Here is a 20,712-nt window from a genome sequence, read left to right as displayed (position 1 = left end):
AGAAATGTCATATAACTATTTACATTGGGAATCACCAAGATAATGAGAGGAAAGCAACATGAGTTTTTTCCTCAGTCTAAATAATCCTACAAAAGCACTTCTTACAGCAACAGAAAGTAAGCGTATATTGGGATAGAAACAAAAATAATGGTACTAAGAATCATTACCATTACCACCTTCCTATAAGACTGAGATGATACTCCATTTTCAGCTGTGGTCGACTCTGAGGAAGATGCAGCCTGATTTTATGAAGTGATCGAGAACATAGCAGATGTACACTTCTTTACCATATTTTCTACAATGTTTTTTTGGGGAATAAATAAATAAATAAAATTCTGGTTGATTTTTTGCCTCCAATAAACCTTGGATCCATAGCTGAACCTTCAGAAAATGTAATACTTTATGAACTACAGTGCTTTACTTTAATACTTTGGCCTTTTCAGTGTCCAGCAAGTTACCTGACTGATTGCTTTAGCTTTCATCAGCTTGTGTCATCACTGACTTCGCTCATCATTACTCTGAAATAGTCTCAAGCCAGTGATGGATGTCACATATAAGAAGTGCACTAACAATAAACAGTGAATTGTGAACTTCAGAGATGAATTAATTGGCTAGAATTATGTATCCACTGCAAAATTAACTCTAAACATACCCTGAATCTATAGAAAGATATTCAGAAAAAAATAAAAATAAAAATAATCTAGAAATATTATTGTCATTTCATTTGGCACTATTTTGTGTTAATGGTGTTTTATTTTGTTTTGTTTGGTTCAGTTGGTTGGTTGGTTGATTTTTTGTTTTTCCTAATTCAAACAATTGATCTGGCTCCATCTAGTGGCCTCACAAAAATTTGCTTGTTAATCACAATTTCCTGACAACCAATGAGCTTCTTTAAAACTAAAGAATAACTAATTTTTAGTCAAAATTGTGACAAAGCAGTCATCACTGATGAAAAAGTAACAACATTGCACTACAGACTTAAAAGTAATACTATACCATAAGAATCAATCCCTTTCAAATTCTCTTGCTCCACTCTCAGATATCTGAATAAAGCTGAATATGAAAAAAAATTGACATTCTTCTTTTCAAGGAGATCCCCAGTCCAGGCAAGCAATATTGCCAAGGATGATAGTTTCATTAGATGCTGAATTCTTTGTTCTCTGCTGCTCTTTAAGTTATATGACTGTCTTATATAAAAACATCTAATGTGTTGTTGTATTTATGTCACAGTATTTCCTTTACTCCTCTTCAGATCTCCCACCTGCTGGAAATAGATTAATGATTTAGGTTCTGCATAGAAATACATGTCCCTGGACAGTGAGATTAGCTCCTGGCAAGGCATGACTCAGTAATTTTATGATATTTGTGTCTAATTAGGTCACTTATCAGAGATGACTGAGCCAAAGTGCCACCAGCACAAAATAGAGAGAGTGTAACTATCACAGTGCCAAGCTATGGAGCTGATACATCCCAACATATCTCAGATTACCTAACTTGAGTGAAATACTGTGCCTATACTCAGTAGTCATAGTTACAATATCAGGTTTTACAAGCTGATTTGTTCTATTTAAGGAAAAAAACAAACAAACAAACAAACAAACAAAAAAAAAAAAACCTGACTCTCCCTTCCTTCCTAAAACATATATCAACAATTAAAATTCTCAGCATTGTCTATCATATCAACAGCGTATGTGGAATTTTGCAATGGAATCACATGTTATTTAAGCAGAACCAGAGTACTCAATTTCTCAGAGATTAAAAATAATGACTAAGCTGCCAGGAAACATATCATCATAGCTGCCTTCTTATAATTTTATAGAAAAAAAAGAAAAGAACAGGAAACATATTTTTTTTTACCAGTAATTATCTGTTAGGTACATGGTGTGGCAGTAAATCTCAAGATCTTACTACAGAGAATAAATCAATAAAATTCAAATGAATTCAGTATTTATTCTGTGTGTTAAGTAGTTATGTCTCACACTTTTTCTCCTAGATAATTAAACTGCCAAATGTCCTCACATTTCTTAAGTCTAGGTCTAAGTTTCAGAAAAACAACAGTCCTGAAGTATGCTGAAGAAATACATTTTGTTCTTAAATTTTTCAAAAAATCTCTATCCACAACTACTGCCATAGAAATTCCAGAAGGAACCACTGAAATGTTGCTGTTGCTCAGGAGACTTTATCTGTTAAAGAATATTTTTCAATCCCAGTCAAACTCAGTTCAGTTATACAGAAATCCATATACTGATTTTCTCATGGGCAAGTCTCAAATTTTATTAGCAGTGAAGAAAAATGAATGATGGTAAAATAAAAAATATCTGCTTGGACTCTGATCCAGTGTAGCATGGCTCTTTGAGAGAAGAGCAGTGTAGGGGAGAGAGCCTTGCAGGAATGTTTCTTTGCAGCCTATGTCTTCCAGGAGGAGGAGGAGAAAGAACCAATGCCAGGAGGACAGGGAACATGATATATTTTATCATTATTGAGACTGGGAAGGCACTAAAATCTCAGCACACCAGATGGTGTTTGGGGAAGCTGTTCTGCTGCCATTGTGATTTTGCTCTCTCTGCTGCTGCCTCAGGCAATTTTTTGTTTGGTCTGGACTTACAGCTGCCCCTGCCCTAGCACATATGTTCCTTACTGGTTTTATTCTGGGTTTAGAAATTTCACTTGGGAGCTGTCTCATTATTAATAATATTTTCAAGTTATAAAACTAATTTGAAAAACCATTGTTTTAACTCAAAATGCTTGTCTGTTTATAGAAAATATCACTAATGCAACATTTAATTCAGCCATTAATTAAACAGTAATAAAAATATGATAAACCATATATAAGTGCATAAAGAAGTGCCTGTGTTAAAAGGAAATTCTCATGTAGAATTTAAGATGGGAAATCCTCTTCTCTGATGTTTTCTTATTTAGTTTTTAACCAAAAGTGATTTAAAATCTACACTGAAAAGAAGAAATGTAACATCTTTATTGAATAAAGAATTAATATGTCAACTGATATAGAATCATAGAAAAAGCTCAAATGAGGATGCATCATCCATATGCAAATACTGAAAACTTTTAGCAAAAAAAAACCCTCTTCATGTGTGCAAGAGAGCACAGGCATGAAAGAAATAGTATTACAGAATGACACTTTTAAAAGAAAAAAATATGCTGACAACCAAAGAAAGAAACTTCTGAAAACAACACATAATAGATTTTTGACCTACCTTCCAAGGAAAGCGTTGGGACCAGTCATGGGTAATAACAGTTATGACTTGATAAGTTATTTCTAGTGGAGCAACAACTCAGACAAAATCCTCAGGGCACATAAATTGTGATCATGATAACAGACTCAATGATAGAGTTTCTGATCATGGGGCTTAATGCAGTTGGAGAAACTGGGAAAGTACTTGTAGCAGAAATGTTAATCACAGCCTGAAATAGTGATTGAGCACTTCATGGGAAGGCAGGGCCACCCCAGGGGAGCTCAGGTGCATATAATGCACCTGATCAAACAGAAAGTTTGGATCCTGACTCTACCCTTTCTCAGACTTAATCTAATTCTTGGCAGTGGAGATGAGGGCATATCTTGTTGGAGATCCCTGCCCAGCTGAGACCTTCCAAAGATTAGAAACTCATTTCTGAGTTTGTGGGTGTTGCATTTGGGCTTGCTCTCATTTTCTGCAGCCACAGACTTTTCCACCCTGCAATCATCATGGAACTTTCCATCCCATTACATCATTACACTACTACACTTCTGTCTCCAATTTTCCTTCTAAAACTCAGTGAAATGAGTAGTTGGAAAAGTTCTTTACTTCCTTTACACAGAATCTTTTGTGTTTCCACTAATTTATTACATCTACATCACCTTTCTCTAATTTTATTCTCCGGTCCACCAAATGTAGAGAAAATAGCAACAAAAATTTAACTGCAGGTAGCAGCTTTCTCTGTTGTCTCAGAAACTTGGCATAAATAAGCTGAACCTTCAGGTGAAGGAAGTTATGGAAGAAGCAGACCTATTTGAGCAATCTACAGCATATACAATTCTATTATTCACACTTATAACTCAATGAAACATAGCCCATTGTCTTGGGAATGTTTTTCAGGTTGTTATATTCACAGCATTGATACCAGACTTGAATGAGCTTCTCAGGTTATCTCCGTAACTAAGTTACTGATGCACAAGAGGGCAGTATGTCATAGGAAAATCTAGCTTTGAATTTATGAAGTACACTGTTATTGCTCGTAGCATCAAAATGCTTTGGAGCTGGTATAGTTATTTATTTATTTCAAACTTAATCATCAAACCAATTTAATGAGCCCAAAATATGAGCAAATTAAACACATTTTCCATTTTTTACTTTTTTTTTTCCCCAGCCTTTAAATCTTTACAGACTATGTAAATTTTGTATATATTATTTCATATTACAGTATATAGGAAATTCTGTCAATGGTGACAGCATTTTTATATTGCTGCAAGCTTCAAGCAGTGCATGAAAATGGCAACAACAGCATGGGTTGGATCCAGTACTCCAAGGACACTTTTTAGCAGCAGTAGAAAAAAATTCCAAATGTAGGTTTGCAACATACAAAGGATTCCAGAATGGAATCCTTCCTTCTGTGGAGTTTCAGGAAGCATAAGAAAGATTTGTAAAGAATGTTCTGATAGACTACTTTAACTTACCTAGACATTAAATAACTCTTCACTGTCCCTGGACAGTGAGGGGAATGGATGTCATTCAATATGACATGTTACTTTATGACTTACTGAATTTTTAAGCATCTTAAGATACCATAGCATGTAATTATCACCATGTAGTCTATGCATCATTCTGTTAAACATATTGTGAACACCTCTGTGGTACAGTGTCGGTTTTCTTCATACATCCACTTTCCTAGTATAAAAGCAGTTGGTTTAACAATGAACGTGTCTTTGCTCATCTGGTGAGCATTATCCTAATGCTATTATGATTCATTATTTTAAAGCAGCTTGGCATAATACAGCAAAATACATGAACACTTCTAGTCATGCCTGGAAGTCTCTTCTACTGAAGCCAGTGACATGTCAGCACAGACTCATAGAATCATCAAACATAGATAGGTTTGTGTTAGAAGAGACCATAAAATCCATACAGTTTCAACCCCCTGTTGGGGGCAGGATGCTGCCTGCTAGACCATGTTCCACAGGGCCCCATCCAGCCTGGCCTTGAATGCCTCCAGGGATGGGGCATCTCTGGAGTAACCTCTGCCAATGCCTCCTCACCCTTTCAGTAAAATAATTCCTCCTAATATCTAATCTAAATCTCCCCTCTTTTAGTTTAAAGCCATCCCTCTTTGTCCTATCACCATTAGACAGCATAAAAAGTAGTTCTGCTAAATATATGCAACATATTCCCTGCTTTATTCACAAAATTGGTTATTGGTGTACTTACCTGATCACAGATAGGGTTGAGGCAGAACTAGTAGGAAAATTCTGTAAAGTTCACCTCCATCTTTACCTATTGGCAAAGCAACAGTTATTGATGGCGTTTCAGTTTCCAGAACTGAAAAACAGAAAATGGCTCAAGCACATGGCACAGGCAGTTTGCTAAATAGAGTTTAACAAAAAGTTTGTTTATCTTGCACAGCCATCTCAACAAAAGTTTCCCCAATAGGCAGAAAAAAAACAAACAGAAAACAAAACAAAACAAACAAACAAACAACAACAACAACAACAAACACCAACCAAACAAAAAGAACCTGCCAGATCAATGAAAACTTCAGTAAAGTTTCCATGGAGCAATGAAAATCACTTTGGTCTGGAAATCAAAGCTGTCTGGATATTAGGGACTATAGGTGACTTGCTCATTGTGTTTTTCTTTAATATTTTGTGGGTGTACTTATTTAATGCTGGGTTATAGAGAAGCAAACAATCCCATTTTTCACCTTTTTTTTCCCCTGTAAATTTGTCATCTCTTATGTTTACTCAGTAGACATTTAAATAGAACCAACAAATCTGGAGTGAGAAAGGAGAGAAAAAAAAAAAAAAAAAAAAAAAAAAAAGAATGTGCTGAACTGAAGTTCATGTTGTTACTTGGTATCATTTCATTAACTCTTTAAACTATTCTGGATTCTATGTACTCCAATACAAACGCCTACTATAGGCAATATGTAAAATATTAGTGCTGTTCATTAGAACTATTACTCATTTACACAAATATGTTTTACTGTTGTTTTCAAAGATCTTCATGTTTCCAAGATTTTGCATAAAGTAAAAATGATAAATTTTATTCATTCTACAGTATATATTGTTATCTATGTTGCTCCATGTAAGTGGGAATAATAAGGGCTCTTCTCACTTTATCTCCTAAAGATGTGAGTAGCATAAAATATGTATGGAATTAAAAATCATTTAAATAGTGTCCATCAAGTGCCCACATAAAAATTATCACAACAGATAGAAGGGTTCAATAAATTATCTTGGTGATTATTACTGTCCATACATCCTCTTCTGAGTCCAGCAAGAAAAGTAGATGGGATTTATTGGAGAAATACTCATACATTCAAGGAAACTGGACAAAAATGCATACCTTTGTGCTGTCACAATCTGATACAATTCCGTTGTCTCTGCAGACACATTATTTGCACAAACAAATACTTTATCAGTGGAATCTACCACAGAGAAAGATACTTCAGTATAAATAAAAGCAACAAATATCAGGTAAATGGAAACTGAGGAAATAAGTAAAAATTGCATATAAAATATGATTTCAGTTGGAAATGCATTGAATGAAGGAATAGAATAATAGAATCATAGAATTGCTAAGGTTAAAAAAGACCTTAAAGATCATCAAGTCCAACAACAACCAAACCATATTATCCTAACTCTAACTGCACTCTACTAAATCATGTCCCTGAGCACCACATCCAAACGGTTTTTAAACACATTCAGGGATGGTGACTCAACCACCTCCCTGAGGGAAGGATGGTGGCTAAGGATTAGTTGTATAATCCATGCATGTATTTTTTTTTTCTACTTTGTATTTATATTTATATTATTTATTTGATATTTAATAGAAGTTGCTGTCAGACACACTCAAAAAATAAAAAGATATAAGCTGAATATTCTATTGTAGAAAACAAAATGAAAACCTAAGCACAGAATGGCTCATGAATTTCAAAAAGCTCATGAATTTGCAAATATGTCTGCTTTGCTGCAGATAGTAGAAATACCTCCCTCAGTAACATGCTCAATAATGTACTTTGACATGGTCACTTGAGAAACAGAAAATGAACTACAACCCTTGTCCAGAACATATGATCAAAAGGGAGCAGCTCTGATTCTGCCAGGCTTAATTCACACATACAAAAATAAAATAAAATAAAATAAAATAAAAAAATAAAAAAGGCCTGGAGGAAATGAATACAAGCTTACCAGTCTCTAAAAGGATTCTGTGAACCATTCTGGGACAGCAGTGTTACCACACAAATATTCCAGAGGCTGCAAACCAATTTCAGAAAACAGGAGGCACCTACCATTTGCATCATCTGGGCTGTGATGGACTGGCACAAGAAAATTTCCAATTTGAACAGCTATTAGTATGATGTCAAAGCAGGACAAAATATTTAGGACTTAGGACTGTATTTTATAATAGAAACTACAGTTAGAATTTGACTCTTCCTTCATGTAGAAGATTAATAGCACCAATTAAGCTTGCCTTTTGCTTTGCTCATTATATTTGCAATATGTATTAAAATACAGAGCTATACTTCAGGAGTTCCTGAACTCTGCTCTAAAGCAGAACAGAAAAATGTCAGATGTGATTCCCACCAGCTTCAGTGAGAGGCAAGCTCTCTACTTACAATATTTGACTTTTAAGGTCATTACTTTTTTTTTTTGTTTCTGAGCTCTGATTTCTTTTTAAAAATGTGCTTCTTTATTTAAAAGGTTTTCCAGTCCTCAAAAAAGCTTTCAGAAATGCCCTTGCACATAAAAATAGTGACATTCTAATATAAAAATAAAAATTAAAAATGGTTTGATGCTTCAGAATAATTTAGAACTAGAATTTTGAATATTCTTTCAATGTTGACCACAGTTAATACTTCTGGGATTATTTTTAACAAAAATATTAACACGGTATATAATATTTGTAATTCTTATTACCACAGGCTTATTTCATTTCAGTCTACTACTGAAATAATAGGTGCAGCCCAGTGTGCAAGAACTTTCTTGTCATAAATATTGAATCATGTGAAAGCCATTGGAGTTGCATGATTTTTCAGGATTCAGTTGCACTGTCTAGGTCTGACAGAATCCAAATTTGAAATAATATTTCCAAGTTGAACTTCCATCACTAAGCTGGACACGAAGAGAACAGGCACACTGGTGTCTCCTGAAATTTAAGAGCAGGTGAAAATTGAAGCATTTCAATTTTCTACATTCTTACTCATTATGAACAAAATAAGAAAATAAACCAGTAATATATAGCTTAATAATCATGTTAGGCACAAAGATATACTATGGAATTTTTGATTTCTGTACAGCTATGCAATGCTGTTGGTCTTATACTTATGCAACATATCCATTCAATTACACTTGCCAAGATCTTAACATGTCAGGTTTGATTAAAAATGACTGTGAACTTCATATCCTGCTTACGATGCTTAGGGACGCAGTCCAAAACTATTAAAACTGTGACAAGGCAGTCAATTTTAATTTTTTATCTCTTGTTTTATCTTAGTGCTTCTCATTTCTCCTAATTCTTAAGGAGTTTCAGAATTGCTCTACAGAGACATACTCAGAATAATCTCAATAGATTTTTCTGCTATGCCATGTACTGAAATGACACTTAAAAGCAGTCCTCAAGTAAAGGTCACTTACAAACTAATTTAATTCATAATCTACTGAGTACATCTAGGGAATCAGTACAAGATAATTATTATTGAAATGCAGTTTGAGTCATTGTATTTAAGAGAACAGTTAATAGAATGGCAATCAGAAACCGAAGAGCCATTGATGGTATGGATGAAAAGGATATTGAAGTTACCTGCCTTAGGAGAAGACAAATAATACCTCCAGCATTTCCGGTTTCAGAAATCGCACCATTTATTCTGTAGTCTTCAACACTGACAGCAGTGATATAACCAGCACTGATGTAAAAAACACAGCACCTAGTAATTACCACTAGTAATTACTACAGGCTCAAGTCAATGTGATTAGGTTCATACCTAATAAGGTGAGGCAAAATAACCTCAGGACACAGTGAGCCAATATTCAGGTCTTGCTTTGAAATCCAATATGCTCAGAAAAATGGATTTTGCCTGATTGTCCTCTGCTCAAAACTAAATCTCATCAATCAGAGAACCGCATCTTAACCTTATTTTTCCTATTGTTTGTTATGCTAGTACTTGATGGAAGTTGAAAACTGTTCCTATATTTATCTTGTCGTCAAAATAATAAAAATAAAAACAAACACCTTAGAATCTCAGAGTATTAGAAATACTACATTAGGAATAGATGTAAGAAAACTTCCAATGCCAAAATGGAAATTCCAAACTTACCAGAACCAAAGTTTTGAAATCTTTAGAAGTCTGAGACAGTCACATTATATTCTAAAAGCAGGAAAATAGGGACAATAGGGAGCTTAATGAAAGCTGATTAAATTCTTTCCTTAGTCCCTCTTTGCAGAACTTGAAGTATTTCGGTACAGTAAAAGAAAAGAAATGATGCTACATTTATCTTGGTCTAGTTTTGACCAGGGTAGGTGAGATTTTGTTCCTTTTTTCTTTTGCTGTTCTCATACTTTGACATTAGGTGAAGGGCTAAAATCATCTGAGAACTTCCATGCTATGCACCCATATGAGAAGAAATCACTGTATCACAGAGAGAGCACTGCTTTGTTGTTCTGTTGTTGTTTTCTGTTTTAAACAGGAAGTCTCAAGTGCCCAACATCAATTCATCTTACAAAGCATGAAATTGGCAATAATGATTTTTAAAGGACTGTACAGATATTACTCTTCAATCTTTTTTCTTCCTTGATCCAAATCAGTTCAAACACACTTCTAAGGTACTTTCAGGATAAAAGTAACCAAATCCCTTCCAAACATTTCTTACTCCTCTTTTCTAATGTCCACATTTTCAGTGTATGTAAGGCAGGATGACAAGTTGAAGATCCCTATGTACATTCCCATATTCTTTTGTAACATACTCACAAACCACTGAGTTCAATAAATACTACATTTGCCTTGAATACTCTTTCTGCTATATTACTGATGTTCCACCTCTTATTTAAATTGCTTGAAATATGTTATTAACACCCTTTGTTGCTGAGATTTTAGTAACCTTTTTCACTTTAATATGCCATCTTAATATCTAACTTTTTGAACCAAAAATCATTTTGAGACTTGCCATACTGAATCCTTTATCAATAGAAAGTACCAACTCTGTCTTCCTTTACTACTTTGAATAAGCCAGATGCCTTGTCTGCCAGATGTGCAATACTGAAAGCAAGCTAATTATAACTTTGATATTCCTTTGAATTGCATTCCTGTAGTGGTATCTATCAAGAGCATTTTTCAAAAGAAGTTAAAAGTAATATTTCAAAATTCAGGTTGTTTGCTTTTTTTTAATTGGCAGGAATGATCAACTGTACTTTGTGAATCTTTGCTTAGTATTTATCTACAGCATATTACATAAATTCCACAGTTACCTCAGAAAATACAAAAAATATGAAAGTTGTGGTTCAGGTTATTAAGAAACACACTTCACACAGCAACTTGGTTTGACTTTTCAGTAGAAGGTCAGAAATATTACTTCCTTAAACTGCATCCTGCATGTGCTGATCAGTCTGTCAGAATTCTGCATGTGCCCTTCAGTACTGAAAAGAACTAGAATTTAACATAAAGAAAGTGATCAATAGTAGTTACATACTGTTGCAAGGTGAGAAGCCACGCTATGTATGAAGGATGTTTAGGGGAAAATAGCAAAATATCTCCTTTATAACCTGGCTATCTATGTCACTTTAAAGGACAGTGAATACAATGCTGTAATTCATAAGTAGAATAAAACTAATGGAGAATCGGGGAAAATTTGTGTTTTTTTTTTTTTTCTTTTCCAGTACTTAATACAGTAAATACAACATATGAAAAATCAGAATGAAGTTAAAGAGTAATAATATAAGAAACAACACTCTAAAATTTTGAAGTTAAATTAATCTTTGTATCATGGCAGTAGGAAGAAAACTACATATATTATTACATTAATAGCGTGGCCCAAGGTTTTACAGTAAAAATTATCTAGCAAGAAATAATCCCAGATTTCTCATTTCTTAACAGATGTCCTTTTATTGTGACAGAAAAAAAAGTTGGTCTTAGCTAACTTACAGAACTTCATGAAGAAAAAGTCCTTTTTATATGAAAAAGATGGCATTTTATAAGCTAAAGCAAAATACATACAACAGCAGCAGTGATAAATTAAAGAAAGGCATCTGAAACAAAATGACCATAAGAGTTAAAAAAAAAAAACAACAAAGACTTGTATAAATTTATTCATTTATTTATGTTTACCACAGATGACTTTTCCAATAATTTATACATTAATTATTGGACTCAGGAGACGTAGCTTTTTCAAAAACACATAAAAGAAATTAAAATTGTCTAGTATAGCTTTGGCAATTTTCAAAACACCAGTAATAAAGAGTACAGTGCAGCTGTTCATCAGTTTTAAATGCTTGAAGAGACAATTGTAATGCTCTAATAAATCCATATATAAATTCACACTTTTTTTCCCTGAATCAACAAGGATACTGCAGAAATTTTTCATTTTCTTTTTCAGAAAGAACAGTCATGCTTGAATGCTTGACTGAAGTGCACTATGCTCCAGATATTATTAGTACTTTGCAGTAACAATAAGTAAGTGACAAAAACAAAACAAAACAAAAAAAAAAAAAAAAAAAAACTTTGCTCTTCTCAGAGTCACCATTTTTCAGAGTAATTGTCAACTAAGTAGTTACTGATATTCACTAGTAAGCCTGACTTCCAGAAATTCCTTTTCCTGATAACTTCAGGAAAAACAAAACAAAACAAAAAACTAGATCAGTATTGTGCAGTTGGAGAAGCATAGGAGAAAAAAATATATATACCATTCTACCCTACCTCACCAATTAGTTCTATGTGGGAGTAAAAAGCATTTTCTAACCCTAGTTATGGTTGCATTCTCTATAAATCTTGCTTCAGGAAATAGTGGAATCAAAAGTATCAGTTTGGCTCATGCTAATTATGACATTCTCATCATATTACTAGACATATGTCCCACTCTTTGTTTTCAAAACAAATATTCTCAGCTATAATTTCCTAAGAAACTTTTCTCATTCCTTCTGGCTAAATCAAGAAACTTAGTCTTTCATTTGCTGAGATAAAAATAAGAAAATGGGATACAAAATTCCACAGAAAAATGAATATTTTCATGTGAAAAAATAAATCATGTTTAGAACCTTATTTCATATTAGAAATTTGATGTACTGGTGGTAAGTTTTTACTTGGTTGTGAGCATATGTGTAACAAAATCTGTCTGTATTTATTTTGTGCACCTGTGAATAATTTCCCTTTCCATATAAAGACATGAACAAGTGATGGGTGGGTGTGAATGAGCCTTGTAGATGTTCACAGTCAATTTTAGCCCTGGGGACAGTGTATGAGGGAGAGATGTTTGTATATAAAGTTGTTATTTTCATTGAAAACTGTGAATATGCAACTATGGATTGGAATAAAAAGCTTCCTAGAACAGATCAAAACAAATCCCCCACACAGAGGCTCCCTCATGCTGGTGTCATTGCAGCATTGTTTTGTTTGTAAATTCATTTAGATGTTAATCCAAATGTGTCTGAAATTGACTGCAGTGATTGTCATTACAAACAGATCCACTAAGATACGCTGATTACCTTGCCTTCACTGTCATTTAAAAATTTTATTTATTATTCACCAAAACATTAATTCCCCTGATTTAAAATTGGCTTTGGAATAGAAATCACGAAAATGCCACTCTACAGGTATGTCTGGCAAACAAGTATTTCCATATATCGATGTGGTTTTGCTACCTTGATCCATTAGAATGTATTTTTTACACTCTGAACATGTTCTATTTTTGGTAAAAATACACCAACTACGTGCAGGTTTTCTTTACTTTAGTGGTTTCATATTAAATGTATGACAGTTTTGCTGGACAGCCTGCTAATTTCCATAAATAAATTTTGAGACTGCTAATGTGCTGTCTGAACCTCACAGAAATCAAAGAACCAAAGCTGGGGCTATGGGTTCTGCTACAAAATGATGGTGTGTAATTCCATGGTCTATCTATCAGCAGGATTTAAGAAAAGACTACTAAGGATAATGAGAAAGAAACAATAGAGGGTATTATGTTGTAGATGTGGCAGGAACCTGTAACTCTACACAGCATTTTTTGACAAATCATAAAAATTGTCTAGGGAATCCAAGATTGTGTAAACAAGGCTACTTCTGAACTGATACAAAGCAACCCTTATTTATTATCAGTGCCTCAAATGTTCTGCTCAGCCAGCACCCTTTGAAGATTCTAACCAATCATTCTCTTCCTTCCTTTCAATTTGAGAAAATAAAACCCCTGCTTACTACTGTTCCCCAAACTTTTCCATTGTTGTTTTACATTGACTTCCTTGGTATGAAAAATCCTGAAGCTACTTTACCTTGAAAGTTATTCCCCATGTCAAATTGCAAGTGCAACTGTTTGCATCAGGGAAATCTAGAAATCTGTCTGGCATAATACCAGTCTGCAGCTTTGCAGTCTTTGGAATAGAAAAAGACACAGATTTAAACTTTTATGCTTTAAACACTACCCTAGACTGATAAGTCATTTCAGGTATATAGCTAGTAGTATCAGCTTTCAGTCAGTCATCTTACAATGTAAACATATAGAAACTGTTGTTAAAAATAATAAGAACAATAAATAAAAAATAGAAAATAAGAGACTCAAGTCATCCAAGTAGTAAAAGTTTTACAAAACTGAGAGTCAAAGAATTCAAGATTGATGAAGGGAAATGATGAAAGTTATTCACGTAATGCCACTACAGGTCAAGGAAACTTAGCAGAGTTGGTGGAATACTAAAATATCAACACTGCAAAGATTTGTTTTGTATGGAAAAGATGTCTAAATAGTAGTGTTTTGATGGCTTGGAACAAGTATAACCCAAATGAAATGAAAAATAAGCCCTCTGACACTACATTAGCATTAAGAAGGAAAAAGTTGTTTTGGTTTAGTGTACATAACCTGAAAATTGTCCAGTTATTGTAATTATAAGTGCATCACAGAATAAAGATCTACGCTGCTTGTTAGAGACTGATGAACTATGACGAACTGTTCAGCGTTATACAATGAGCTTTCTCCCCAGAAATTTGTAAATTTTCTGCATTATCTTAGGAAACACAACATTACATAACTGCCTTATTTCTTTCTTGGCAATCGTGAATCACATTGTTTTCAGACTGTCACTTCATCCCTCCAGTAGAGTTTTGCATTCCTTTGAGGACCACGTTTTACAGTCATTCCTCATTTCTTCAATGTAACTACATCACTGTTTGCAATATGAACTGTTACACCTACAGTTACAGTACTGTAAAAATACAAATCTTTTAAAATTTTTGTTGTCTTTTCTTGAATTTTATCTTCCATTCTTATAGAAGGCAGCATTCATGTGCCTCTAAGGAGCATTTTTTAATGAAAGTTGACAATAACAATGCATTCTGTGTTGGTCTGACACACAGATGCTTTTGTTCCTTATACTAAACTAGCAAATGTAAGGGAGTTGCTTGAGCACAAGACAACACCCAGTTTTTCCTCACAGCTGGAGTCCTGTGAACAACACACACACACACACACACACACACACACACAGCATTCTCCCAAATACTTTAAAATGGGATGGGTTCCTTCACTGCAGTGATACAAATGCTTTTAGCCTGACAGCTGAGAGCTTCTTCCAGCACTTGTAAATTTCAAGCAGAGAAGTGATGCCTCCTCTAGCCCAGCCTTCCTCTATAGTTACTACCTCTTGGGCTCTCTCTGTACAGAAAGATTTTGCCACGAGTTGAGTTTCACAGACAGTATATGCCGTACACTATAGAATCATAGAATCACAAAGTTGGAAAGGACCTATGAGATCATCTAGTCCAACTGTCCTCCCATCACAATTACTACCACAAGCCACTAAACCATATCTCATAGCTCCTCATCCAGAAGCCTTTTGAACACTGCCTGAGACGGCAACTCCACCACCTCCCCGGGCAGGCCATTCCAGTGCCTGACCACTCTCTAAGACAAAAGTTTTTCCATATTTCTAATCTAAGTCTCCTCTGGTGCAACTTGTAGCCATTTCTTTGATCCTGTTTGTTGCCTGGCAGAAGAAGAAGCCAAGCCCCTCTTCATCACAACTGACCTTCAGAGAGTTGTATAGTGCAATGAGGTCTCCCCTGAGCCTCCTCTTCTCCTGACTAAACAATCCCAGCTTCCTCAGCAGTTCTTCATAGGATTTGTACTCCAGAGCCCTCACCAGTTTCATTGCCACTCTATGGACATGTTCCAGGGCCTCAGTGTCTTTCTTGTATTAAGGGGACCAAACTGAACACAATACTCAAGGTGCAGCCTCACCAGTACTGAGTACAGGGGGATGATTACCTTCCTGCTCCTGCTGGCCACACTATTTCTAATGCAGGACAGGATGGCACTGACCCTCTTAGCTACCTGGGTACACTGTCAGCTCACATTCAGCCGAGCATCACCAAACATCCCCAGGTCCCTTTCCTCTTCACAGTCATAAAAGAGATGATACCAAAGAGATAATACTGATGAAGCAGGATGAAAAAAAGTGTGCTTGCAAGAAGTCTACTTTTGTTTCTAAATCTTTCACCACAAAGATAAATATAACATATATCATCTATAATTATGATATATTGTACTAAATCTAAGGAGATCTGGGTTCTACAGTTCCAGATCTCTAATTTATAGTAAAACAATGGACAGGAATAATTACTTACCTGTGTTTAGGTTAATGTATATGTGAAATAAAGTTGATGTTTCTCTGAACTCTTTTTTTCAGAAGGGTGAAAAATGCTATGAAGACTGCTCTGAAAGTAATGTCTACTATTTTATTATGTTGGCTGGTAAAAATGCATAGCTAACGGTGGTGACTGTTGAAAAACAATGGTTTGTAGCTAAGAATTTAATATACCAAAAGGTGTTCTCATGCTCTTTGTATCAGTTGTAGTTTCCATGGAAATAAATAGGAGACATTACTTTCTGAGCAGCCTACATACCTTCAAGATAGATGATTCTTCCTTAAATTTGCTAAAAACTTATTTTCCCAAAGTGGAGCTATAGTTAGACAAGGTACCTATGTGGGTAGCCCAGTACTATGAACTTTAATAAATCTTGTCTTCTTCAATCCTTTCAGACCTTTTGAAACACTTTGGTCTTCTTGAGTGCTTTCATTTTATGTGCAGTACGCATCTACACCTTCATCATATACAAACAGTAACAGGATAAATCCAGTAACAAAACAAGAGGTTTTTAACACCAAAGGGACAAGGGAGAGCAAAATATCTTCTGACATGAGTGTCTTAAAAGAATGAGAAGCTAACTGTGGAGCTATCTCTCTGCATGAGGGAGTTGCAAGTGAGCTAATAAGACAGAAAATTGTTATTGAATATGGGAAGACTGTACAAAAACAGGAAAAAGGAAAGACACCTGGAGTAGGGAAAGCTACAAATAACCTGTGTCACACAGAAAATGAGGTAGGATCCTATGAAGCATCACCAGTCAAAGGATGTGAACACATATCCTTCCTCTTTTCACCTCCTTTTCCTCTGTCTGTTCAATTGCTATACAAAATAGTGCTAGCTTAAAATCATTTATTTTGAGGTCTCTAAAATGAGTTAATTAGCAACATCTAACAGTTAACAATGCTTTCCCTGTGAGTGCATGCTAAGAGGTATGAAACCTTGTCTGGCAGATAAATGGTAACTATCTTAACCATTTGTCTTACAAACAATCCTGTATGTACAGGTATTATTTCAGTTAGACACTGGCATCTCTGCAATTGTTCACAGTTTCAGTAAAGAATAGTACCTGACAAGTTGTTTGAGTGCTTCACATTTCGATAGCAATAACAATTTGTGAGTAAGAATTTTACAGCAATCATGGAATCAACAATTATTTTTATCCTGTAAATCATTTAGGTAGAATACTTACTTGTGTTAAGCATGGTCTGGAATGTTCTTCTACCTACTTCCCATTACTTTTTAAAAAATTATTTGTACAGTATTCTTCATAAAAACAGATTTCATCATTCCAGTGAACACTAGAAGAATTATATTTCCAGCAGAACTGAACAAAAAGTTAGAGTAAGATGAAAGAAAGCATTATTTACAAATCATTTTCAAATAAACAACAAAAATAATCCAAGGACAGTTTTGTGTTGACCACACTTGAAGTATTTAATGATAATAATAATAATTAAAAAAAAAAAAGCAAACAAACAAACAAACAAAAAAAAGGTAGGATTTCCAGTAGTTACTCAAGAGAGCAGGTCCCACATTTTGTTTCCCCAGAATGGCACGAAGTTTCTACATCTCTGAGAACTCTTGAGGAATAGGTTACATAGATACCAGCAACTATTACAATTTTGGCAAATTATACCAAATAATTATAGCAAATTATAAATTTATATATATAAATTGGCAAATTATAGCAAAACCTACCAACCTTTAATATCACTTTTTAAAAGAGCACATTTTTGTTAATATTTCACATAACGCACAAGTTTTTCTAGACTCAGAGATAGCCTTTTAAGACAGAATTTGCAGCACAGTAGTTTCAAGTCTAGCAGTGTATGTTTTTCTTTGCAGAACTTTAAAAAGATAAAGAAACTATTGATGTTGTTACAATTTACAAATACATTCTTTCATATGAAACATTAACCTGAATTACAGTATTTGTTATGTACATCACTATCTAATAACACTGTTTTATACACTACAAACTAATTTCCAAGAGGAAATTACAATGCTATAAGATTTATCTTTGTATGGACATTTATACATTTCTTTCTCTCTTCTTCTTTTTTTTCTTTTTCATTTTTTTTTCCTACAAACTACTAAATCTTATAGTTAAATGAACTGCAAGAAGAAAGTGAATACATAAATAACCCCCTTTTCCTTCATTCAGTAACATTAAGTTACTCAAAATTTTGATAGTAAATGGCTTTTTATGGCTGGATAAAAGCCCTGAGTTATGATACATAACACAATACTATTAACTGGAAGATTTACAAAAAATAAAAAAAAATCAAAAATAAAATACAAAAAAAAAAAAAAAATCCTGAAGAACTGTCATTGAGATTAAAGCAATGTTTTAGAGAAGCTGAACTCACAAAAGGGCTGGAACTTAGCAGTGCAATCATGATCCTGACCTTTTCAGCAGAAAGTCATGTAAAAGTCTGAAAATCTATCACATTTTTATCTGAAATTAAACAATTAATTCTTATCAATTTAATAGGATTTTGACATTTTTTTCTGAGTTACTGATAAGCTCATAAGATCAGCTAAATGGTAGCAGTTCAAAATCCATTCCTTCTGTCAAGAGGACTTGCAAGTCACCATTAAAAAAAAAAAAAAAAAAAAAAAAAAAAGTAGAAAAGAGGATGACAGAAGATATGTGGTCAAATATGTACTCCTAGACTGAATTTATCTTTTAAAGAACAGCCTAACATTTTGTCTTTAGCAAAAATTTAATTTCTACTGAGAGACTGTCTGCCTGACTAACTGAATGAAATATTCATACCCATTATATTAGCATTCAGAGTGCTACTACATTTCTAGGGTAAGTATTAATTATAAGTGGCTTGGCTGAGTTTGCAGAGCTCATGCTGCTAATGAGCCTGTTCAGACTTGTAACATAGGGCTGGCCAAATTCCCTTACATTTAACCATGCACAATGAGGTAACTGCTACATCTGATGCTAAATCTGTCTAAAGGATTGTATGTTACTACATGGATGACAAATATATGCGCTGTCAGGTCCGTGTGTGCAGTTAAATAATGAGTGTCACACAAACCTCTTAAATTATTAAAAAATAGATGTACATTTTGAATGTAGCTTTCAGAATGTCATGTCTTAAAGTTTTCCTAAAGACAAACATCTTTTTACAGCATGAATATTTTTAAGCCGGAACTTCAGTCACATCAGCTTGTGGTAAGCAAAGTATTCTTAATTCCCACAGAAAATTTTTTTGTTATTCAAACACTGCTTGGGGGACTTTAGATAGTTTAAAGTGTCATTAACAATGGAAATATCTTCTTCTACATTGAAAATGGAAGCCAAAGTGCATTCATTTAATGGCAGCTCTCTGACTCTCCAGTAAAATGAGGACAAAAGTTTCTGAAGTGCATTGCTTTTAAAGTGCAAGCATCTTTCAAAAGCATGTTAGGATGCTATGAAAATATTAAAAAAAAACAGCTTTGAAGAGAAAAAAAAAAAAAAGTAACCTATTTGTCTTTGCAAAATAAAATAATACACAGATTGCATACAGTGAATACAAAATGAAGTAGGGAGTCACACTTCCAGTGATAATGTAAACTGAAAACCAATGCTCAAAGTAAAGGTCTGATTTTACTATACCAACACATTTTTAAAAAGCCTCTAATTTAACAATGAGATGATCAACTAAGACAAAGATAATTCTCATCAAATTTCTGAAGAGTATTCCCTAAAATTTTTACTGTGATATTTATGAATAACCAGTGACATGCAAAATGGTGTGTTCTCCTTTATATCTGTCTTTAGCTAGAGGAGAACAGGTAAAATAAATAAATAAATAAATAAAAATGTTATTTTACACCACATTGCTAGATACTAAATTATTTTTGAGGCACAGCTACATGTATAGATTAATCATTCTCTTTTTTTCCTCAATTTTGAAACCCCACACATAGATTCACTGTATGTTTCTTTCATTTTTCTCTTCAAATAATCCATCTTGAATTTAAATTGAAGTATTCAAAATGCAGCACTGGAAACAGATTCCTCTATGAAATTCAGATATGCCATTCCAAATGCTGGTGATGGCACATGCAAAACTTTCTACTTTGGGTAGGCTAAACAAATTTTCTGTTTCCCAAGACAGTATTCTCCACTATGGTTAAACCCTTGTGTGTTTAATACCAACATTAGTATTCTGCTGATGCTACATAATATCAAGAAACGTGTACCCCTTCTTTGTATTTTATTTCTTCGTGCATGTCTGCACTTAGTTAAATACTCCTCTATCCAATACCAGGAAGGAATACTGGGGAAGAATATTACTACTTTAATGTGGATCAACTTTGTCATTTGGTCCAGCTCCCCTGTTCACTTTAGCTCCTGTAATAAATGGAAATACAGGTACAAAGTACTGCAAGATTTTGTCGCAGCATTACAAAAGAGGAATAAAATGTAAGTAAAAAAGGTAGAAAAGGAACATTTTTTCCTGTACAGAAACTGAAAGAATGCATCTACACTGAACTGGAAGGAAAAAATCGCTCACAAATCTTCATCTCCCGTCAAAACTGCTGAACCTAGGCTTTTTTCAGTTTCTTTTGAGAATATTTCAACTTTGGGCAGTATCTCAGCACTTGTGCTTCATTGCAAGCTGAAAAGAAAGAAAAGAAAAATGGAGTAAATGA

General features: G+C 34.1%; 1 protein-coding gene across 2 annotated transcripts in view; it reads right to left on the bottom strand.

Annotated features, from left to right (window-relative positions):
* Positions 1-19,518: 19,518 nt before the first annotated feature.
* The window catches only part of STXBP6 (syntaxin binding protein 6), a 66,268-nt gene continuing 65,074 nt past the window's right edge, over positions 19,519-20,712 (bottom strand). For both annotated transcript variants that reach the window (XM_072338954.1, XM_072338955.1), the window contains one exon: positions 19,519-20,678. In XM_072338954.1, the coding sequence (XP_072195055.1) occupies positions 20,655-20,678 (24 nt within the window). In that variant the 3' untranslated portion in view covers positions 19,519-20,654. The remainder of the gene's footprint in view (positions 20,679-20,712) is intronic.

The sequence above is a fragment of the Excalfactoria chinensis genome, chromosome 5, assembly GCF_039878825.1.
Source record: "Excalfactoria chinensis isolate bCotChi1 chromosome 5, bCotChi1.hap2, whole genome shotgun sequence".
Taxonomy (NCBI): domain Eukaryota; kingdom Metazoa; phylum Chordata; class Aves; order Galliformes; family Phasianidae; genus Excalfactoria; species Excalfactoria chinensis.
This window is presented reverse-complemented; position numbering and strand designations above follow the sequence as displayed.